Source organism: Mercenaria mercenaria, chromosome 18 (assembly GCF_021730395.1).
Source record: "Mercenaria mercenaria strain notata chromosome 18, MADL_Memer_1, whole genome shotgun sequence".
In the NCBI taxonomy this organism is placed as follows: domain Eukaryota; kingdom Metazoa; phylum Mollusca; class Bivalvia; order Venerida; family Veneridae; genus Mercenaria; species Mercenaria mercenaria.
The window spans coordinates 16,945,840-16,971,362 of record NC_069378.1 but is presented as its reverse complement, the minus strand read 5'-3'; the positions used below and the strand labels follow the sequence as shown (position 1 = coordinate 16,971,362).

General features: G+C 35.4%; 1 protein-coding gene across 2 annotated transcripts in view; it reads left to right on the top strand.

Moving 5' to 3' along the window:
* LOC123537908 (ankyrin repeat and IBR domain-containing protein 1-like) overlaps positions 1-18,247 on the top strand; it is a 47,196-nt gene extending 28,949 nt beyond the window's left edge. The window contains exons 19-22 of one of the 2 annotated variants that reach the window (XR_008368323.1): positions 887-992; positions 1,972-2,105; positions 7,167-16,473; positions 17,079-18,247. Coding sequence is in view for 1 of the 2 variants with exons in the window: in XM_045321819.2 (XP_045177754.2) it covers positions 887-992; positions 1,972-2,105; positions 7,167-8,479 (1,553 nt within the window). In the remaining variant the exon portion in view is untranslated. Of the gene's footprint in view, positions 1-886; positions 993-1,971; positions 2,106-7,166 lie in introns of both variants that reach the window. The other variant, XM_045321819.2, reaches the window with a different exon arrangement.
* Positions 18,248-25,523: the final 7,276 nt, after the last annotated feature.

Sequence of the window (25,523 nt, the reverse complement as noted above, 5' to 3'; positions counted from 1 at the left end):
TGACTTTGAGTGTGCACAGAATGTTTTGAGTAGTAGAAGGAATATGACCCTTAATGGCTTGAAACTAGACTGGTCCCAGTATTCTTTCCTGAAGTTAGGCTATGACCTGAAACAGCCAGGACATAATAGGATAATTTACTGAATCTGTAAACCAGTCTCAGAACTCCAGCATCTGATTGGTTGTTTCTAAGTACACTTTTGAAACTGACCAATGGCACGGCTGCATTCTGAAACTGGTCACCAGTCTCAGTTTTATGACCTTGAACCTTGGATTTTGACAAAGTGGGAATTTCTTAAAGCAAATTATGGTTATGTGGCCATTTGTTCTTTTATATACTTACCTCAGTTCTCTCCTTTAGTCCATACAAAACCATATCTAAGACATGACTAGGAGTATTTCAGTAAAACATGGTACAAAAGTTAACTGCTTTAGGCAAATGTTCCATTGAAAGCTTCAGTGAGATGCATAAAGACTGAATCTCGACAAACCAGCAAATTTCTCATATTCATTTTTAAACCAAAAGCACAAAATGTGTGAAATAAAATGCTTTCACATTAACACTTAGCCTGCTGGCGACAAGTGATTCTGTCTTTGTGACCAGTGCAGACCAAGATAGCCTGCACATACGTGCAGTCTGATCATGGTCTGCACTGTTTGCCATTCAGTCAATAACTTTTTGGTATGTACCCTTTTTAACAGTTAATGGTACTGTCCAAATTGAAAGATGGACAAGTTCATTATAGAAATTTAGCAGGGTAAGGGTTAAGCAGTACATTTTCCCTTTTATCACAAAGACTACTTTTCAAGAAATTATAAAAAATCTTAATTAGCAAAAACAAATTTCGCTAGAATATTTCTGATTTTGTAATTATATTTTTCCTGCAGATTTCTCAGAGATACAGCTAGATGAACAGATGGATTTTCTTCGTGCAATTGAAATGTCACGTTTACAATACCTTAAAGAACAAGGTGTGATCAGTGATGATTCAAGGTGAGAATTCCTTTCCAGATCAAACATACAAATAAAAAGTATATTGTATTTTCCCACGCCTAATGTGCATTATTTTTCACTCCCAGAACCACCGTCAAAACAGGGATACGTACTGTATGCAAGTTAAGACAAATTTGTGTTCACTCAAATCAGTTATAAAGGGAAACTATACTCTTGCTAAATGTTTTCATCCGTTGGTAAAATTATCGTCTGCTGGCATAAGGTATAATATGTTAGGCATCATATATTTGGTCAGTGAGTTAAGTGGAGGAAGCCTTTCAGAACAGTTTTGTCGTTGTAAATGTTTAATTTTACTATAAAAGCATATATTTTCGCTGGGTCAGTATTTCGCGAATTTGAAATTTTGAATTTGTTTGTGAGGTGTAATATTCGCTAAATTGTAAAAATGGTATCCTGCTTGAATTAGAATTATGCTAATGGTGAATATTTATGCGAGGATTAATTTCCGCGAGATGTAGGGCCTCGCGAATATAGCGAAAATTAAACCCTCACAAAAATATCTGCTTTTACAGTAGTTTCATGTTTCAGGTAGGTTTTCTCTTGAGAGCCTGTCTCAAAATTTACCAGGAAAGTGAAATGTCCGAAATTTAGGGTGGAATTGGCTTTGCATATTGTACATGAGTGTCCATTATATATGGATACATATTGTATGTTGGGTATTAAAGATAGCCTGCTTAAACACAGATTTTCGTAAATGGCCAAACTTTTTGTGATAATTCAGAACAAAAGTAGCCTGATCGTCTATTCATTGGTAATATCAAAGACAGCAAGTTACAGCCAATTGTTTGAGGATTTTTGACAATGAAATGTAATATTTTGTTTGTTTTGAACTCAATTCTCATATTAATGCAGTTTCTAATTCATGAAATCCCTTTTTATGGTGACATTCATTTGCTTAATTTAAATGCAACGGGTAAGTAAATTCCATTTAAATCAAACTGTTTAAATTATTTCACAGGTCTGACCTGACCTCGTCTGGAGAGGTGACACAGATCAAGGACACTCCTGATACAGCAGACATTTACACACCTGCTGAAAGGCTTGATATTGAGATTAAACGTCTGCTAGAACTCTCCTCACTCGGGACAGAAGGTAACATTGTATTCTTATCACTTGGATTTAATTAAGAGTGTAATTTTGTAAATAGAGCATAGTCTAAGCAGTGCATTACTGGGAGTCAACGGTGTAGTGGTTTGCAGGTTGGACCACAATGCCGACGATCTGGGTTGAATTCCCGTTCACTGCTGATATCCCGACTAGTGTTCAGTGGTGGGTAATTTACTGAAATTACTGTTTCCAGCAGTACTATTCTAGACTGGATGCTTGGGAGGTAAATATGACTCCTGCTGTGAACTTGACTGGTAATATGCTGTTCCTTTCATTCCAGAATTTGACTTAATTAAGTTGACTAATCACGCTTAGCAAAAGAACTGTACTTTTAAGCAGTTACTGGGAACAAAGTGCTGGTGCAAAATCAAGAAACTCTGGTTAGGTATTTACATAGCTGAAATACTGTTGAAAAACCGCATTAAACCCGAAACAAAAAGACAAAAAATCAAGCAGTAGCAGATACTGTACAAAGCCTGCCCAATTCCGTTATTATTCGTTCCTTAGATAGAAGTTAAAACTTTGAATTGTTTTGTCCTGACTGTAATCCCAGTGTAAGACTATAATGATGTGTGTGACGATATGGCAGAAGACATTGTATCTGTCTTCCACCTCCCATTCAGGTGGAGGGGTTGTCAGTCCCTTGCAGAGAACAAGTCAGTATCTGTGCGGAATCCAGCAGTAGTAGTTAGATAAACTAACCATTATAACTTAAATACTGATGAAAAAAGGTGCAAAAGATCAAAGATGTACTGTACATTACGATGATGGAATTAGACATACTTGATGACAAGTGTCATAATTATGTCTCCCACCACACAGTGGTGTGGGAGACATATTGATTTACTCCTGTCTGTCTGTGTGTGTGCCTGTCAGTCTGTCTGTCTGCACTCTAAGTCAAACATTTCTCATCCGATCTTCACCAAACTTGAACAAAATGTGTTTGCCAATAAGTCCTCGGCTAGGTGTTTGTCAGTCTGTCACAAATCTTGTCTGCACTCTAAGTCAAACATTTCTCATCCGATCTTCACCAAACTTGAACAAAATGTGTTTGCCAATAAGTCCTCGGCTAGGTTCGATAACTAGCCAAATGGGCCAAGGCACTCCGAAATTATGGCCCTTGAATATAATTACCGATAGGCCGGTTACTCCAACATGTGAATTACCAATAGTCCGCTTACTCCAACACGTAACCAGTATATAAAGACAGACTTACTATTCAGATGATTAGGCAGTTGTGGGAGACATGCGCTTTTCTCAAAAGCACCTCTGGTTCTAATAGAAATTTACACCACTAAAATACCTTTCTGTCTGGAATACAGTATGACCTCTGTTAAAAATACCAGAAGAGCATACACTCAAGGACTTTAACCTTAAGCCTGCTGGTGGCAAGTAAATTTTCAGTGAACACCCCTTTGAAAATTTGATAGTACTGTCCAAATTAAATGATAGACCAATCAGATTTAGAAATTTAGGAGGGTAGTGGTTATAAGTGCCTCATTTATATATTGCAATTGATTAATTCTGGCAACATGTATTCAAGTATTTTTATATTCACTTATTATTATTCATTAATCTGATTGGATATGATGGTTTCTTTGGTGATACTTGATGCATGACAGTTGACGCCTGTGCATATGTAGCTCTACTGTGATCCATGTTATACAAAATTCACAGCACGCATTTTTAAAAGTCAAATGTTGTTACATGTTGAAGTTGATTACAAAGTCACGACCAAGACTTTTATCAGAATCTTCCAAATTTTATTACATCAAAGATCTATTTGTTAAAGTCAGTATTAACTTTTATTCTTCTCAAAAGTAGGCATTTCTCAAAATCATTCATTGAAACACTATGAAGCAAAGATATCAAACACCAATTAGTTATATCTGTATGGGAGAGTTACTGAAAGTAAACTGGACTGACTGCGGCTCTATGGTTTGTATTTGACACCACCATGTGAACATTTTAAATTACTTCAGTGTCACCTACCTTGGGATGTAACAAGGTTAAAATCAACATATCCTTTTATCATTGGACTAAATGGCAAATTTGTTTATCTTTTAATTGCATAACAACTTAAATGGATATGCGATTTTCTTTTCTGGCAACAACAACCAAACCTTTATATATCCAAATTAAATTTACCCAAATATGAGCTTCATGAGCATAAGTCACGCTTCGTTTATCACAGACAAATTATCACCTGAATACCCTTATTAGTCCCCTACTGGTTGAAAACCAGTTTCGGGGACTATAGGAATGCGCTTTTCTGTCATTCCGTCCATCCGCAATTTCGTGTCCGGTCCATAACTCTTTTATCCATGAAGGGATTTTAATATTACTTGGCACAAATGTTCCCCATGATGAGACGACGTGTCCTGCGCAAAACCCGGACCCCTAGCTTAAAGGTCAAGGTCACAGTTGGAGGTCAAAGGTCAACAGGGCTTTTTTCCTGTCCGGTCCAGAACTCTCCCATCCATGAAGGGATTTTAATATCACTTGGCACAATTGTACCTCATAATAAGATGATGTGTCATGCACAACTTTGAGACCACTAGCTCAAAGGTCAAGGTCACACTTAGCAGTCAAATGTTAACATGGCATGAACAGGGTCTGTTTCGTGTCCAGTCCATAACTCTTTCATCCTTGAAGGGATTTTAATGTTACTTGTCACAAATGTTCCCCATGATGAGACGACGTGTCGTGCGCAAAACCTGCACCCCTAGCTCAAAGGTCAAGGTCACAATTTGAGGTCAAAGGTCAACAGGGCTTTTTTCCTGTCCAGTCCATAATTCTCCCATCTATGAAGGGATTTTAATATCAATTGGCACAATTGTACCTCATAATAAGACGATGTGTAGTGCACAACTTTCGGACCCCTAGCTCAAAGGTCAAGGTCACACTTAGCAGTCAAATGTTAACATGGCATTGAACAGGGTCTGTTTCCTGTCCAGTCCATAACTCTGTCATTCATTAAGGGATTTCAATATTACTTAGCACAGATGTTCCCTATGATGAGACAACATGTCATGTGCAAATGCCAGAGCCCTTGCTCAAAGGTCAAGGTCACCATTGGGGGACAAATGTCAATAGGGCTTTTTTCCTGTCCGGTCCATAACTCTGCCATCCATGAAGGGATTTTGATATTACTTCGCACAAATGTGCCTAATGATGAGGCAACATGTCATGCGCAAAATCCGGACCCCTAGCTCAAAGGTCAAGGTCACAATTGGAGGCCAAAGTCAATAGGGTTTTTTTCCTGTCCGGTCCAGGACTTTGTCATCCATCAAGGGATTACAATATTACTTGGCATAAATGTTCCCCATGATGAGACGACTTGTCTTGCGCAACACCTAGAACCCTAGCTTAAAGGTCAAGGTCACACTTTGAGATCAAAGGTCAATAGGATTTTTTTCCTGTCCGGTGTATAACTTTGTCATGCAAAACAGGATTTGAATATCAGTTGGCACAAACATTTCCCTGGATGAGACAAGAGGTTCTGCGCAAAGTCCCGGCTCTAGGTCTAAGGTCAAGGTCATACTTAGAGGTTAAAGGTCAGATTCAAGAATGACTTTGTCCGGAGCATTTCTTCTTCATGCATGGAGGGATTTTGATGTAACTTGGCAGAAATGTTCACCACTATGAGGCACACTTTTTTTTAGAATTATGTCCCTTTGTTTTTACTATAAATAGATTATATTGTAACTTTTTTTATTTCTGGCCATAGGGAAAAATTGAGACCATCTTTCTGTGGTACAACATGCACAGTACATCCAAATTTTAGGTGTATTTTGATCTATCTCTACTGGTTAAGAGTTTCTTGCGGACTTATATTTTATAGATTTTTTTTTTTTTTTTTTTTAGGGTTTATTTCACTTTGTTGTTACTATAAATATCTTTTATGATAACTTTTTGTATAATCGGCCAAAAAAAAATCCAAATGAAAACAACTGTACGTTTTTATATATGCAAATTTTAATACAAGTGCTTTGTTATATTTTATTGTATATATAGTACAATATTGTTCATACATCATTGACAGATATCAGTTCATTATGTTATACTGCAGAAGAGAAAATTAGGTGCCTTCCAGTAGGGGACTTTGTATTGCATGGCAATACTTCATTCACTTGTTTGTTATACATTTTTCATAAATATAGTTGTTACAAGAATCTTCTTGGATGCATACATGTAGATGGGGTGTTTTCAAAGTCCTTGAGTGTATTTGTCTCTACAGGTGGTTAAAAGCAGACATTTGCTTTTCCATGGGACTAAATTCTTTCTCTCCACCAACCTCTATACTACAAACTATTTTCAGTCTTATTACTGGTGCATGCTCTAGAGATGTTGCACTTTACTTATAGTTACTGAACAATTTGTTAAAAGGCTTACTTTTATTCAAATGTGTCAAAAAAAGGGTCAAACTCCCACACACATTTTTAGTAAGGTGGACTTTTATCACTGTTTCTACTTACTAAAGAAGATAAAAACAAAATGTTTTTTAACATAATCAAGGAATAGAAAGATTCTTTGGAAGTCATATAAGATTGTATGAACTGAGTACAGGCAATTCAAGGGTAAATTTATTTCAACCATGGCTCAATGTCTTAATTATTATATCTCCCACCACACAGTGGTGTGGGAGACATATTGATTTACTCCTGTCTGTGTGTGTGTGTGTCTGTGTGTGTGTTTGTCTGTCATAAAGCTTGCCCGCACTCTATGTCGAACATTTCTCATCCTATCTTCACCAAACTTAAACAAAATGTGTTTGACCATAAGACCTCGGCCAAGTTCAATAACTAGCCAAATCCGCCCAGGCACTTTTGAATTATGGCCCTTGAATTACTTATTGGATCCAATCGTCTAGACCATCTAGAAAAACTAGACATTTTTGATAGGAACCATTCGTCTGAACAATCCAGACAAACAAGGCAGTTGTAGGAGACATGCGCTTTTCTCAAAAGCGTCTCTAGTTACAGCTGTTTTCCATTATATTAATATAGTTTCACAAAGATAATCATTATTCTTTTTTTTCTGCAGACATAGATGAAGCAGAAAGAAAATTGTCCAATGCCAGTCTACCTGAGCCACTTTCAGAGGTAAAATCAGTTCAGCAATTCAGCAGATTTGGTGAGAACCAGTCTACAATAGTGAGCAGGGTACCAAATAAAAGTGTAGAAGACCTGTATCACCCAGACTGCAACAGTTGCCAGAGTAACCAGACTGTGTCCCCATTAACCTCTAGTAAACATGTCCACCACAGGGCAGCATCACAGGGTAGACTGGACCTGGAAAATCTCCAGTTTGATGGAGTTGATCTTGAGTCTTTAGGAGCTTGTGGTGGTGTTGATGTGGATGGGACACAGTCTCGAAAAAATGATGATGCTGACAATCAGACAGCTGTAGATGATATAAGAATAGAGGGTCCGATCATGCAGAAACTGTTAAACATGGACAAAATTGACAGTGCTTGCAGTGAAACTGCCCCATCTGCCAGTAGTTCATTTGGTGTGATTAAAGATATTTCTGTATCAAATATCCTTGTGGAAGATGATGACAAAACCAGACATTTTGCCAAAAAAGATTTCAGTAATCTGGCTAAGAACAAGTCAAAAAATGTTCAACGTGGAAATGGTAGATTATTTGCTGCCAATACCCCTGGTGAGGACGAGAAAGTTTTCTCTTTAATAAGTCCGGAGTCGGACTTTTCCGAGTCTAGTTCAAGTGAGGTTTGGGGGTATAGACCGCAACCAGTCACAGATCCAGTTCAAACCCAAACACCAGAGACTGACTCAAGTATTGATGGGTGCTCCTATGCTGATTTACCCAATCAGAATATGTATTACAAACATGACGACTCAGCCAATGAGAACAGTCCTATCATTGCTGAAGAAACAAAATTGGAGAATGTGATTGGTCCATCAAGTTATCAGTCAGCCAATCAGATTTCTATATCAGAGATGACAGAAAACTTGTTGCAAATGACATTAGACATGCAGGATAAACTTTACATTGAAAATAATACTCAGTCAGAACAGACTGCCATTGCTGCAGAAGACATTAAAGAAAGTAGTTCCCATGAATCACCAGTAGACGATACACCACCTAGTGGACATAATTCAAACCAAGAGCAGATAACTCTGGATACTAGTGTCCATATACCACAAAGTGTGTTATTAGAAAATGAGGGAAACAACGATTGCAGTGTGATAGATCTGGACCAATCAGAGGCCTTATCTCACTTTGACCAAACAGTGGTCTCCATGGAAACTAATAATAGGTCAAGGGAGACAACTATAGGAAGGGAAGCAAATAATAGTGAGGAAACTGAATCAAGATCTACATTTGTTTGAAACATGTTGTAGAAATCCAAATATCCTGTTTAATATACGTATTACTCAAAAAAGAGAATTTATTTATATACTGTGTTAGACTAGTGTTTGTTTGAAAAAATATTTTATGTAAAGGCATTAAAACTAGATGCTTTATCTGCTTTTGAGATTAAATATTCTTTTGAGTATGGGCTTTCTTAAATGCTTTTTTGTGAGCATTTCGTTATAGATTCCTAGGAATTTTTCGTAGCATAAGATTTTGTCTCAAGCTAGACTTTTATTGTTTGTATCAAAAACAAACTTTGTTCATGGGCTCTGCTTTTATAACGAGTGTATAGTCTTTTTCAAAATAGTTTGTGCATAATGTTGATCTTTTTTAAAACAGATAAATACAAATGTAAGTAGGCGTAATGAATGATTTTTAATTGTGGTAAAAATTGATCATGAAAGTATGAAAGCTTTGTCTTTTTAAAAGATGTCAATTTTTTATTTAAAGGAAATGTATTTGTTGTCTTCACAGGACCAGTCATATTGTCATTTATATACTGAAAACTGCTTTGGAAGCTGAACTTCATGATATATTTTATTACACACTTCATTATGGCATTCGTAAAATTGCTTTGTTTTCTAAAATTACAGTGTGCTAAGATATCAAGCAAGTGCTAGTTGTAAACATACATGACGTCATGTCAGTGCAGTAACTCAATAAGTGCATATATATTACATAAGCACTTATTGAATTATTGCGCTGACATGACGATGAGTTGTCTGCCCTTGACTATCTGTTTGTCAATGAATTACTTTTAACTTTATTGAACATTACAGAAACTTTTAATTCATTTATTATCTACTGTAGAAGATGAAAGTTTGCATACTTAATTTTGTGGAAGAAAACGGCAAGATTTTGTAGCAATGTAGAGAAAAAAAGGGGCATGCCTCCAGTTAAATGTGGAAAGAGTAAAATAAGAAAGGAAGTCACAATTAACTAACTGACAAAATTTATATTATGCCCCAGTTTCACATTTGAAAAAAAAACTATTACTGCGCAGAATCTGTTTAAATATGAAATTAACAAAGTTGTGTGTTAATTTATGTTTAACTAGCCACAGTATGAGTTTGCAGCAGTTTCTTAACCTTTACCCTGCTAAATTTCTAAAATGGACTGGTCCACCATTCAGTTTGGTCAGTACCATTTATGATTTAAAGGGGTGTTCACTGAAAATTTACTGACTGAAAAGCGAACAGTGCAGACCATGATCAGCCTGCACGGAAGTACAGGCTGATCATGGTCTGCACTGGTCGCAAAGGCAGAATCAGCAGGCTAAAGGTTAACAAATGACTGTTACTACTTTGTAAGATACATTTGATGAGAATTTTCTACATTTCAAGTTTATATCTAGTGATAAAATGAGCCATGCCATGAGAAAATCAACATAGTGGCTTTGCAACCAGCATGGATCCAGACCAGCCTGCGCATCCGCGCAGTCTGGTCAGGATCCATGCTGTTCGCTTTTAAAGCCTATTGGAATTGGAGAAACTGTTAGCGAACAGCATGGATCCTGACCAGACTGCGCGGATGCGCAGGCTGGTCTGGATCCATGCTGGTCTCAAAGCCACTATGTTGATTTTCCCATGGCACGGCTCAAATATTCTAACACGACTGATCTGTTTTACTAGTGAACAAAGAATACTCTAACTGTGATGTTATTATGTAACAACATCATTGTTTGTATATAACAATAATTATGTCATAAAAGATGAGCTTATTGTACCTTTAAAAATTGCCTCGCAATCTGCATGATTTGAAGAATAGGTGTTTACTGTTTAAGTCATACTATCAAATTTTTGTAGTTGCAAAAAGAAATTTAACTTGAATTTATATCCTACACGACTTTAATTACACTGATTTATATAATTATCGGTATTTATAAATAGAAGTTGCTATCAGCTTTGAATATCACAAATTACATCCGGGGTAATTGATATGATGATGTAAGTGCAGTCAGCTGTTTTGTGGGGACGTAAATTCATGGATTTAAATTTTTTACGATACTATTAATGGAAAATATACCGACTCATCAAGGTTAATTTCGTGGAATAACGCAACCATTTTTTAGTGGTTTATTTTTCACTTGAAAAATTGATCAGATCAAAATAATTTTAAACATGTCAAAGTGTTTTTTCTTAAAAACTTACAATTTGGTGATAGAAAATGGGCTTTATCAATAAATGTATATTCTGTTCTTACAACTAATGGATGGTTTTGTAACAGTTTGATGATTAAGAATAAATTCATTTTAAACAACTTATAATGGTGCATGCCTGCAGATTTATGGCCTCTTCAAAATTGATGAAAATCCTTTTAATTGTCCACTAATTAAAAAAGGAGCATTTATTGATACAACTATTTTTTTGTCTATAAAACTTGCAGAAAAGTTTTCTGCCGTGTTAGTCACACAGTAAAAAAATGTGCAATATGCTATATGGCATTTTAACTGAACTTTACTACTTATTTAAAAAATTTGGACTTAAAATTCCATAATGCATTTATTTTTATGCAAAAAATAGTTAAAGCAACTGTCAAAATAAGCGTAATTATTTGGCTAGAAGAAGTACTACTCTCAATTATGCACATGAAATTATACAATAAAAGTCATAAAGGGAGGTAATAAAAAACAATAAATTAGGATATAAATCAAATTTCAAAACCTACAAGATATATCTGGGATAACTGTTACAGTAAACAGTAAATTTTTGAATAACTTTATTTTATGTCTTTAACAAAAATATGGAAGGGATATATTAATCAAAGTGAATAAACTTTGACATCCTTGCAAATCGTGGGCTGAGCGCGAAACTATTGTAACTGTATATAAATAAAGAACAAGATACAATAGTTTCGCGCTCAGCCCTCGAAATGTTATTTGGAGGTATGTCCCTTTAAGGAAAATATTAATCAAACAATAACTGAAATAAAAGAAGCTTGAAGTTCTGAGCCGGGAAAAAATGTTGCTAATTTGTTGTTTTTTAAATCGTAAAATATTCCTCGACATTAATCCTTGTTAAAAGACCTTTTAAGATGAAAAAAGTTCTTTTGTTTTTGACAAGTGATCTGTTATCTCTGATATAAATGTTGTTTGTTTTTGATTATTGTGATATATTTTTAGCTCATATTGTTTCAGTTGTTCTATTTTTAGTGCTGTGATTTACTTACGTGTTCATGTATGGTGTATAACTCACACATGTAGATACATGTATTTGTTGGCGTCTCTCTGTTTATATCCTGTCGGTGTTGTCCTTAATGGTCACACTTGTTAATTCTGAAATGTGTTGGCAATATGCTATAGAATTTTTATTTCGTGGACATGAAATTCGTGGTCTAACCGCAAGTAGATAACCGTAACTGCCTGTTTCCTGGAGAATTGAATTTTAGAATCAAATTTTAAATTTTGAAGATTAAATGACTGTTGTTTTTTTTTTCGTTAATTGGGATTTACATGTAATTTCGTGGATTAACTCAACCGTGAAATCCTTGAAAATTAGTCAGCCATGAATATTGATGATGTTACAGTCATCTACTTGAGGTCTGTTATAGTAGACGCAACTTGACCCCGATGGTTGACCTTTGCATTATAATACATAACGAGGCACAACCTAATTATTGAAAAGGAGTGTACGTAAAACACAAGCAGCACGAGAAAAAGGAAATATAAATTTGTGTAAATATAAATGATTGTATTGGAAAGTTTTAAGTGATCAAATGTAATTTTATATTCTTTGATACTGCACTGTAAACAAACTAATTTTATATAAATATACACGGCTACCCTAAGCACCCTTAATTTCTACAATGAAATAATCGATATGAATAATCAGCCTAAGGTCAACCATCGCGGTCAAGTTGCGACTACTATATGCCAAAGGTCAAGGACTTAGTTACATTTAGACTGAAAATAAGGGGAGAGAACACCTTGATACATTATCACAAAGTCTTATAGGATGATTGCCTGTGGACAGTACATGACCTCAAATGAGCATTTTGAAGTTTCAACTTCTCTCTTGCTTTTGAATTTTTTGTTGAAATTAAGTTTTTATGTGCTGCAATAATTTTGTGAAAGTGTGCATTTCATTAATTAGCAGAAATCATAATAAAATGATTGTGTAATTCAGAGAAAGAAAAAGAACAACTACTCCAAGTTATCTCTTTAAGGCTGAAATAATCTTGTGGTGTGAATAAAAAATTTGTTAAGAATAAAATGTTTTACTATCCTGGCAGATAACAATATACATATATATATATTGCAAACATGCAAGTTTATTGGGTTGGTCGTACCAAAGGCAAATCTTGAAATACATTCAATAGATTTTCAAATTACTATACACAACTGTTCATCATCTTAATATGACAAGGAAACACGCATGACCAAGGTCACTAGGTTCAAGGCCAAGTCCACACTTGAGTGGCCAAAGGTCTTATAGCTTTATTTTATATCTGCACCATATCTTTAAACTGCTGGAAATATTTTCATAACACTAGTATCAGTTATGCACCTTATCAAGAAGACAGGCAAAGCGTGTGACACAGGGCACTAGGTTACATGTAAGGTCGCATGTAAAGGTCACACTTCCAGGCCAGAGGTCAAATAGCATCATTCTAAATGGCAGGAATAATTTTCATAAAACTAGCTTCATTTTTTAACCACATCAAGACTTAGAGAGAGCATGTCCCAAGTAACTAGGCCACAAGTAAAGTTCACACATTGGGGGGCAAAGGTCAAATAGTTTTATTTCTTGTTTGCATCATATTCCATAGAGACTCAAAGGATTATCATAAAATTAGCATCAGCTGTTGAACTTGGTAAAAAACAACAACATCCAGATTACTAGGTATAAGGTCAAGGTCATAATTGGAGGTCAAAGATAAAAAATAGCCCTTTTACAAGTCTGCTCCAAATCTTCAAAACTGCAGTAAAGATTTTCATAAAATAAGTTTCAGTTTCCTCATCAGAACATCTGTGTCCTATCCCTTTCTCTGTACCAAAGTGTCTTCTAGGGATATTAACCACCTTCAGTGATAGCTCTAGTTGAAATTTTAAATGAAATTTTATGTTATATATGTTCTGTCTTTCAGTTATTATTTATTACAATTTGTAAATCTTTTTTTTTTATATTAAATTAAATGATATTTTGTCATGAAATTGTTTAAAGATATGCCTAATAGATAGAAAGTATATAATTTTTGTTCAGTGCATTATATTGTATATTATTTTTGTGTGCACAATAATTCATCTCGGTGTAAAGCTGTTGTATGTGTGTTACATTCAGTTACAATCATTTTGCACAGACACAGCAAAAATTCTCATTGAAAGTAGTGGTTTCTGTGAAACAGTATTACATGAATGTCTTAAGTATTATTTTGCAGAATGTAAATCTATGACGGGTTGATCATGGGAATTTGTAAAGACCACGATTTGTTTTCTCTAGGGGATGGTGTTTTTCGACAGGTTTGACTGTATTGCACATACATAAGGGTTATTATAACAGTAGCTCGATCTTGGATGCTGTATTCGGTTTGAGTGGATGTTGTCAGATCCAATGTCACAAGGTGCATAAGTGCCAAGTGTGATCGGTCCTTGCAAAATTCACGAGAGCAGAATACAAAATACAAGATTGAGCTACTGTTGTAATGACCCTTTTATTATATACATCCACCTTTTTTATTTGCTGCTTTGTTATCAAACAAAATCTTCATTGTAGATATTAAAATAGAAATGAGTGATGTTTTCGTGTGCACTTTATAGAACTGTGTCAGGTCATGCATATCAAATGAATATATACAGAAGGTACAATATGGAATTTTTTTCTGCCTGTTCATATTTACTTGTGAAATACAAGCAGTATTTTCAACAGAATTTATATAGGTATATAATAAAGTAAAATAACAGCTTCTTGAGGTGGCAAGGAAATGAACAAAATATTGGGAGTTAATCAGGGTTTCAAATGATCTAGACATAGAAAGTATAAGGAAAATGGACAGGACTAGCAAGACCAGGTGGTCAAGGCATGGATGCTCTGCATGAACATTGTTGTACTGTATTTTATAACAGTTTAACCTGAATGAAGCTCCCATAACTCAAAAATAAAAATTATAGAAATGTTTTATAGTGCACAGGATAAAGTTTTTTGACAAGCAGTAGAATACAAACAAAGCAATAACTTCTGAGGAAACTGTATTCAGAAACAAAGTATGTTGAGATTTGGGTGATATTTTATTTTACCAAAAAATTTGCTATAAATTATGCTTATTTTGTTTTCTTTCTTAAAAACTGGGGACTTTGAATATAGTTTTGTATGGGCATTTCTATATGATTTGCAAGGGTATTGTTTTATAGTCTGTGATTTATATTGTAATTAATATACATGTATCTTCCCAGACTAAGGGAGATAATGTCTTTGTCTATCTTCCCAGACTAAGGGAGATAATGTCTTTGTCTATCTTCCCAGACTAAGGGAGATAATGTCTTTGTCTAATCTGTTCCTTAACAGGAGTTTCTTATCAATGAATATCCACCAAAGCGCTTGTAGGATTTTTGTGAAATTGATAGAAGTTGTGTATGTCATTGGCAGGTTCCACTCAAACTTTACCAGAGTTATGACCCCTTACAGGTCTTTCCTTCATAAGATTTTTGCTGGACTACTTCTGTAATAATAAATACCAGGCTTAGTTGCATATATTTAACTTTTACCCTGCTAAGTTTCTATAGTGGACTGGTCCATCATTCAATTTGGGCAGTACCATTGATTATTCAAAGGGGTGTTCACTGAAAATTAACTGACTGAATAGCGAACAGTGCAGACCATGATCAGACTGCACGGATGTGCAGGCTGATCTTGGTCTGCACTGGTCGCAAAGGCAGAAGCACTTGCCGTCAGCAGGCTATAGGTTAAAGTTTTATACAGTTGCATGATTTTTTAAACTAAGTTATGGCCCTTTCATAAAAATCAAATGCTTGGAATGGCCTATATTCTTTTTATTTCAGAAACAACATTCTGTTTTTTTAGATGCTCATACAGTTTGGCCTTTTGTTTACTAGCAGTCGATGACATATGCAAACAGTTTTCTTTTTAGCTAGGTTGTTGCTAGTTAAAAAATGGAGAAAATCTAAGGGTAAACATTTATTTTATGCCAGTATTCTTAGTAGTGAAATTGCAACTTTTGTTATGCAGCTTTATTTTTAAGGCAATCCAGATTTTAGGTCAACAGTTCATTCTCGATATTAACCAAGTCTAGTATTAACTGTCTGATACAGTGCAACTTGTGTGTATAGACCGTCCTTCGCAACTGAATAAAAGAGTTGTCTTTGTTGACAGGTAGTCTCTCAAAACTGGTAAATTTACACACTTGAGCCACGCCATGAGAAAACCAACAAAGCATCCGTGCAGTCTGGTCAGAGTCCATGCTGTTCGCTTTCAAAGCCTATTGCAATTAGAGAGACCATTAGCGAACAGCATGAATCCTGACCAGACTGCACGGATGCGCAGGCTGGTCTGGATCCATGCTGGTGGCAAAGCCACTATGTTGGTTTTCCCATGGCACTGCTCAATTTATGATTAACCTTTATCCTGCTTGGGGCAAGTTATTCTGCTTTTACAGACTGCACTTCACACAAAGGTAGAATCACTTGCTGCCAACAGACGAAGGTTAAAGCAGGTTATTTCAAGTTATCTCAATACACATATAGTTTGCACATCAATAGGGACAGTATACTAAAAACAGCTTGATTTCCAGTGTGCTTATATGGGCTTATTTGTATGTTTTTATGTATCATGTTTTTCATAGCAACATGAAAATAGAATGACATTTTGGCATAATAATATAAGTTCAAACTGGGTACTTAACACAAATCTTGGTAAAAAACCCTTATTATGTTTGTTAGAATAGAATGAAATCTAAGCAGTTGACAATCAGACTTGGGTTATTGAATGCTTTATGCTGAATAGACATCTGTTTTAAGGTAGTTCTGCACGTTTGATAAACCGGAAGTAATGGCGTAACGTCATTTATCCGGAAAACGTAGAATAAAGTCTGGATTCGGCATACGGAAATGAAAATCATTTTATGAATTAACTGAAACCTGTGGGTAAATTTATTACAATGGCACTGTTGCTATATTTCTAAAGTCAAAATATGATATTTAAACATGTGACACATTACAGAATTCAAAATAATATCTTGAATTAGCGTGAAATGTCCGTTCCACTTTAATAATGGGCAAATATCTCACAAATAAGCACACGGACCTGTACATTTTATTTCACCAAATTATAAGCCATTTGTTTATTTATAACTGTGAGAAGTTTCATCAAAATCTACATTGTAGAAAAATTTCTATTCGCGAAAATGTTATGAAAGTTATGATTTTCCCATAGAATCCCATTATGAAATATCGCGTGAGGTTCAGATTTTCAAATTCAGTCTAGCAAAAAATCAAGCACACGACCCTATCTTTTTTATTTGCTGAATTTTCTACGAATATTCTGAAGTTTTGAAAAATCAGAGTTTAATCAAATTCTACATTATAGAAAATTTTTCGATCAAAACGTGCAGAACTACCTTAAGCGCAATTCCGGCATAGCTAGTTCTTAAATTGACGCTGGAAGTAAATGTAGAAGGGATAAATTTTACGAAGATTTTATTCCTTGAATTGATTGAAAACAACCAAATTTTAGTTGTTAAGGATATATATGTGCTTTGTAGAGATTTAATGTTAAAAATGGTTGCTTTTTAAATGCTGCTTAAAGCTACTTGCCCACAGTTTGGGTGAAATTTTTCAACATGCTTACCACCAAGTTTCGTATAGAATGTATTATATAACGCTGAAAAATGATAAAGTGGGTGAAAATAAAAGTTAAATATTGGTAGAAAAATGCAAGAAGATGTAAATTTTCTGCATTATTTCAAAAACAGTTTACTATCTTCTGCACAACATTTTTGGTTATTTTAAAAAAAAAATCTTGCAAAAATCTTATGTCTATGTAAGTTTGTACTACTAGTCACTTGCAGAGTACATGTACTAATTTTTTATGGATTTTTAAAATGTGTAAGTAAGTCCCTTTAATGCTCAGGTGTTGTGTAAATACACCTATTGCTCTATTCACGAACACCCATATGACTTGAATGAATGAGGGCTGTTCTAAAACCTGACCAGGGTCTTATGTTATAAAGCTAAGTGTGGAGCACCAGTATATGATTGGTATATTCTGAGCTCGGATTCAAAATCGACTATTGAAAATGTTCCATTAAGAGACGCGTCTCCAACTAGTTTTATATATGTTAGGCTCCAAGGTTATAGAACCCGAGATTGCAACCAGCTTTACTATATGTCAGATTTATAATTACATGTAGAATCAGCTGTTAAACAACCAAACAGCTGCTTGAGTTTTCAGACTGGTTTCAACTTTGCCTGTGGTTCAAAAGTTATACATTTACAGCATCTGACTGGTTCTTTGCACATTTTCCTGAGACTGGACTCCAGACGAAAATTGATAAACTCAGCTTTTTCTTAGAAAAAATGTCTTGCTTGCAATTATGTTCAGTTAAACAAAAAGCAAATAACACTGTTAATATTTTGTAAACATTGGTCCTAGTATGCATGTAAGCTGCTAGTCTTTGTTGAGGCATTTTGCAAGTCAGCAATTAGAGATATTTATAGTAACTGACATTCGTGTATATTTTTGTGCTTTCAGATTTAATGTGCGTCAATATATGTAATAAATTCATAGCCACAACATTTCTTGGTTTCTTTCCTATTGTCTGCTGAACCATACCACTCGTAGATGTTCTTGTAGATCTTCCTCTAGTACCGTTGTTCAAATACAGGGGTAGTTAAAGTCGCTTACTTCAAATCACTTGCTCCTCACCGATGTGGGTTCGAGTCTCGCTTTGGACGTAGAGTTATTCATGTGAGGAAGCTATCAAGCTGGTTTACCGTTTATGGAAGGCCGGTAGTTCTACCCAGGTGCCCACCCATGATGAAGTCATAGCCTGTAACTTGTACGATTTTTAGCTTGACTATTCGAAGAATAGGGGAGCTATCCTACTCACCCCGGCGTTGGCGTGAGCGTCACACAAATGTTAAAGTTTGTGTACCACCCCAAATATTTTCAAAGTCCATTGAGATATTGCTTTCATATTTTGCATACTTGTTTACCATCATGACCCCACTCTGTAAAAAAGAGGAGGCAACTCTATCAAGCATTTTGACTGAATTATGGCCCCTTTTCGACTTAGAATAAATGTTAAAGTTTGCGTGCCACCCCAAATATTTTCAAAGTCCATTGAGATATTGCTTTCATATTTTGCATAGTTGTTTACCATCATGACCCCAGTCTGTTAAAAGGAGGAGGCAACTCTATCAAGCATTTTGACTGAATTATGGCCCCTTTTCTACTTAGAATAAATGTTAAAGTTTGCGTATCACCCCAAATATTTTCAAAGTCCATTGAGATGTTGCTTTCATATTTTGCATACTTGTTTACCATCATGACCCCAGTCTGTAAAAAGGAGGAGGCAACTCAATCAAGCATTTTGACTGAATTATGGCTCCTTTTCTACTTAGAATATGCTTATAGTAATGTTAAAGTTTTACTCATTGCTTATATTATACTATCAAGCACTGAGAATAGTCGAGTGCGCTGTCCACTGACAGCTCTTGTTTGTTTTTAGGAATCATGTTTATGATTTTGGTAAGTATGAGTCGATATGTTTTTATCTAATTTCAGGAAGAATTTATATAAACAGCTTGAAAGTTTGACATTACGTTCGTACTCATCTGTACTCCAAATGTGTGTATGTTCGGGTTTAACGTCTTTTTCAACAATTTTTCAGTCGTATAAACGACGGTATACTCCAAATGCGTCCGTATATCGAATGTAAAGTTATTATCCCCAGCCGATGAAATCGGGAGGGGGGGGGGGTATTGAAATGGCGTTGTCCGTCCGTCACGTCCGTGCGTGCGTGCGTCCTTCCGCAGCCATATCTTAGTAACTTGTTGGTAGAATTTCATCAAACTTGAAATAAATATGAACCAACATACTTTGATGATGCCTGTCATTTTTTTTTAATTGGTCAATTTTCCTTAGAGTTATTGCCCTTTAATTGTTTAAAAATCTACAGATTTGTTCATAACAATTTCATTAAACGTCTTTCATTCTTTTCCATGAACATTTATTATAAACATGTGAAGTTGTGTACCCCCACACCTGGTCACCACTTTGCCTTGGTCACACTCCCTCCCCCCCCCCCCACAAAAAAAAGATTATCCCCCACCTCACTCCATCACCCAGTCATGCCCACCACCCCAAGCATGCATCCCCCTGCCCTCTCTCTCTCCCCCCCCCCTCATTTTTTTTTTCATTTTTAATTTTCCATCAATATTAATAATCAACATATGATGTTTTATACCCTCACCCAGTCACCCCCGCTGCCCCCGCCCCCGCCCACACACACAGACATCAAAATATAGCATTCATTTTCTGTTAAATTGATTTTTTGACTAATGAAATTATTTGCCTCTTATTAACTTCCTTAACTTTTTGCTGGATATACCGTTTTGCCGTTCCTCACCACAAACCCTTTCGGCGGGGGATACCAATTCATCGAATTTGCTTGTTATTCTTGAAATTGGGCTCCTGTTTACCAAATGTTGAAGTTATATAAATATTATTTGGTAATTTCAATCATGTTTGTAATAACTAGAGATAAAAAAATCGTGTAAAAAACTTCAGTATAAGCTTTTAGTAATGTTGTTGATATTTGGACTCTGGTTATGGATATTTAAAACATGTTTACCGTTTCCAAGAACAACAGAATGGTAATTTAAAAATGTACCGGAATCATAATGTCATCACATATGAAAATAATATATTTAGTCGTTGGGTAATGTTTTTTATGCAAGAATAGCGACAATACGCTTTTGTTTTGTGTATTAACGTCTGCAGAAGCCCGCGGGATATGTTTGTGACCGAGACCGTGTATTATCCCTACAAGAATGATATCATTGTACTAGTGTTATTTACACGAAAATAAACCGAGTTTTTCTCGCAGGATATTAATTATAAAAATTATATATGAGCCGCGCCATGAGAAAACCAACATAGTGCGTTTGCGTTTACGCAGGCTGGTCTGGATCCATGCTGGTCGCAAAACCACTATGTTGGTTTTCTCATGGCGCGGCTCATATTACTGATATTTACGCTTGGAAAGTTATAGATCAGATTGACGTCACAGCGTTTTGACTCATTAGTATTTAGTGTAGCATACATAATACGCTCCTAAAGTAAACCAATGTCCGGGTTAGGCTAATTAAATTGATTGGTTGTTCGAATATTGGAAGTACATACAGTTTTGAAGTGTTACTACGATAAAAATGGTATTTAAAGTTTGTTTTCTCAGCTGTAGGAAACATCGTTGCTCTATCAAGCCGCGACTGTTAACTTTTGGAAGTGTAAAAAAGAGAGAATATCGTAAATGCGGAATACAGACACATAGAAGTCGATTATACATGTCATGAAATACGGTACCCCTCAGTGTGTTTCTTTGAAAAGAAAGAGAGGTTTTAATAATTTGTGGCAAATGTATGGCATTCCTGTTGGCTGTACAATATTATATACCCACACCTGGTCAAACGATAGTTAGTAAAACTGCAAATGAGCCGCGCCATGAGAAAACCAACATAGTGCATTTGCGACCAGCATGGATACAGACCAGCCTGTTCAGGATCCATGCTACCCACCAATGGTTTCTCTTAATTGCAATAGGCTTTGATCCGCGCAGGCTTGTCTGGATCCATGCTGATCGCAAGTGCACTATGTTGGTTTTCTCACGGTACGGCTCAAATAAACAGTTTTAACATAATATATTACATTATATTACATATTTATATCATACTTCATCTCCATTTCCGTTACAAAACGCAATATAATAAACGCAAAGTATTCTTATTGCTTTGAACAAGTACTAGTATAATCAGTCAAAAATGAATTCCCAACTTGTGGTGGTAGTGTATGACCTAAGTCTTCATAATAAGGTCTGAATGCTATTATTTCATTATGAAGATGCTACCTAGATAGATCTGTCATGTGATTTCAGCAAAAGAATTCCGATGAAAATAAGGAAAACAGCTCTACAAAGCCGCCCATAAGCGATAACAATTTATTTCGCTCCATTTTCCTATTTCGTGTCTGTATACTTGTATACGACTTATACACGAGATCGTATTGAAAATGTTAATATGTTTATTTTTCAGAATAAATCGAAGTTTTTCAGAAAAATAAAAAGAGAAAGGGATCATTAAAACAAAATGTTTTCAACATTTACTTTCAATAATTTTTGGTTTTGATTGTTTTGTTTTAAGACTCAAGATTTCCGGGAAAAGAGACTTTGAGCATTTAATATTTCAAACAAGTGTAACAGATGTGATTTAGTTGATTTTTTTCTGAAAAAATATATCAGCGACTTCACCGAAGACTGTTTGTAATTTTAGGGTGAGGATAGTCAGGCGCGTAGGAAGGCCTAAATAAAGTGGATTCACCAAGCAGGCGAGGGGTATGGGGAACCCCACCCCAACTCCGCGGAAAAAATGGTTCGCAGAAAATTATATTATATTTCAAGCTCTTATTGTTGACATTACTGATTGAAATTTATAAGTTATGGTAATTGAAGAAACATAACATTAATTAATAACTGCTTCCTGTACTGGTTTGGAACCAAGTAGTTTCCGGACCGAAATCGCTATTTTTTGCCAGTAACTTTCAAACAAAACATAGTAGAAACATAAAATTTTCACAGAACAGAGCTACGTTCTTCGTTTACACCATGCAGAATTTGTATTACACTTGCGTTCATAACACAAATGTAGATGAGGCCTCAAACGGGCAATTAATTCCATTAATATCTCAGTTAGTCCGTGTAGTTTTCCGGACCTTTCATTTTAACAGTTGTAACCTTTCTGTAAAAGCAAAGATTTCCAATTTCGTTATATATATTCAAAATTAAAACATAATTCTAAGGCCTGATGACGATTTAAAATTAGTGAAGTCTACAAGCAACCACCGACTGGATATATTCCTTGATGAGTTACTGAGATAGCTATTCTACATAACGAAAAAGGTCTATCGTTTTCGTTCATTTCGGTAAAATGGTAGAAATGCAACCATTTATAGATCTATCCATTCAGTTTCTTTCTGAGTAAATTTCATCGTGCAAAAAAAAAGAAGAAAAACATTGGAACCACCTGCTCACTGTGATACTCTTGGTGACCTTAAATAAACTTAAATGCTACGTCATGGGTGTGACGTAATATTAGTGTCAAGTAGGCTGTTCACGATAAATGTCAATTACAGCTCGCGAAAATACATGTACACTTACGAAATATCATTCGCACTAGTTTATTAATCAATAGTCCAGGAACCAGCAAATTTTAAATTGAGGTGGTTGCTGAAGACCCCAAACCAGGCCACGTCACATAGCAGTTTTAAGGTAAATATTTACAGTACATCCATAAGATATACAGTATATCTAGATCTCATGAGCGTCGTAAAAACTGAGTTAGATTTAGTATATTTTTAAAATTAAAATAGACCAAGGACTCTAGCATGCGCGGTTCCAGCTCATTTTCTCAGAGGGTGTCCGACCCCCGCCCCCACCCCTCTCGGCTGAAATTTAGCGCTTCATTTTCTGCATTCTGCAATCTGGGGCATTTTAGGAGCATTTAAGAACACCTTTACATTGCAATTTTATATACAATATACCCCTTATTTTCACAGTTTTATGTGCTATCTTGTTAAATTTGGGGAAAATGATAAAATCAAGTTTTTTTCAAGGTAGAATACTTAGTTTCTGTTAGATAATTGATATAAATATGAGTTATGTCGGGGTCGTATGAAGCAGCAGTCGCATATACTTTGAATTTGGTCCTAATATTGCCTTTTTCGAAAAAAAAAACAAACATTTTCTTTCCTTCTTCTCTTCTTTCCCTTTTTAAGGATTTTCCAGATGGGGTCCAGACCCCCGGTCCCCCCTCTGGATCCGCGCAGGTCTAGTATGTTCGAGTCAGAAGTTACTAGATCTACCGCCTAATTCAGTCCTAATTAGAACTATGTTTCTTCTAGGCCTAGTTAGGACTTAGACTCGCCAGTCCTTCTTACTTCTATAGTCATGACGTTGACACTTCTTATTTAGACATGTGTGACGAAGGTAAGAGAATACTGACGCGGACATTGGAGAGCGGTGTATATTTTGGGTTTGTTTTTCTTAAAACATCATACATGTCTAAAAATGATTCTTTTTTAAAATGAGTATCATCTGCATATCAATACTACTCCAATCTGCGTTGCCTTTTAACTCGAATGGAAATTGCATTTCTAAAGAGGGTATCCACTTGCCCTTTACCACTGCCGGTTGGAAAGTCGCTTGGAAAGTAAGTCATTGAAGTGAGTCAGCCTTCTAGCTGCCTTACGGAAGATCGGACGTCCTATCAAGAAGCCCATTTTTTAACAAATAGAGTTGGACTAGATCTACGTAAAAACTCAAATCTAAAATTAGGTCTAAACTCAAATCTAAAAGAAAACCTTAGGTAAGGTCTCAACTCAAATCTAAAACTTAAACTTTAAGTGAGGTATAAATGTTTCTCATCTTTCTGTACTAAGCACTAAAGTTAGGCATAAGCGCTTCAGTTGGCCGCAGCAGGGGTAAATGGTTGGTGGGAAACGCGCGCGACCGTCTTACATACGTACGTACTCATGCGCGATAATTCTTCATCTTTTCCCCTAGCACTAACTTAGGTAACAAAAAAAATTTTTTAAGCTAAACAAAATTTGTCGCTCACTTTCTGCACTAGCACAAAAGTTAGGTATAAACCAAATCCTCCCCTAAATTTAAATAGGTAAAACTCAAATCTAAAAAAAAGGTTTTAAACTCAAATCTAAAAAAACCTTAGGAAAGGTCCAACTAAAATTCTAAAACTTAAACTTTAATGAGGATAAAAGTTTCTCATTTTTCTGCACAAAGACAAAAATTTGGGAATTAACCCCAAATCCTCCCAAACTTAAATTGGTAAAAACTCAAATCTACATTGGGTCTAAATAAAATCAAAAAGAAAACCCCTTAGGAAAGGTCTAACTAGATCAAAAATTTAAAATTTTAAAGGGGTAAAAAGTTTCTCATTTTTCTGCACTAAGCACAAAGTAGGTATAAACTAAAATCCTCCCAAAAATTTAAAATTATTTAAAAATCAAATCTAAAAAAGGGTCTAATCAAACCAAAAAGAAAACCTTAGTAAGGTTCCCAAATCTAAAACTTAATTTAATGAGGTATAAAATTTCTATCTTTCTGCAAAAGCACTAAATTGGGGTATAAACTAAAATCCCACCAAAATTTTAAAATTTTTTATAAAACTAAAATTAAAATTTAGGTCTAAACTAAAACTAAAAGAAAACCCCTTGGGTAAGGTCTCAACTAAAATTAAAACTAAAATTTTAAAGTAGGTTAAAAGTTTCTCATCTTTCTGCCCACAAGCACAAAAGTTGGGCTAAAGCGCTTGGGTTGGAAAAGCAGGGGAAAATGGTTGGTGGGAAACGCGCGCGACGTCTTACATACGTACTACTTGCGCGTAATTCTTCATTTTTTCCCCCTGACACTAACATTAGGTATAAACTCAAATCTTAAGCTAAACTAAAAATAGTGTCACTCGTTTTCTGCATAAGTACTAAAGTTAGGTATAAACTCAAACCCCTACCTAAACTTTAAATTGGAAAAAAAACTCAAATCTAAAAAAAAGGCTAAACCCAAATCTAAAAGTAAACCTTAGGAAAGGGTCTCCTAAAATCTAAAACTTAAATTTTAAAGTGATTTAAAAAAATTTCTCATTTTTCTGAAAACCTAAAGTTAGGCATAAGCGTTTTGTTGGCCGCAGCGGGGAAATGGTTGGTGGAAACCGCCCCGTTTTGCGTACGTACGTACTCGTGCGCGAAAATTTCTTCATCTTTTTCTGCCCTGAGCACTAAC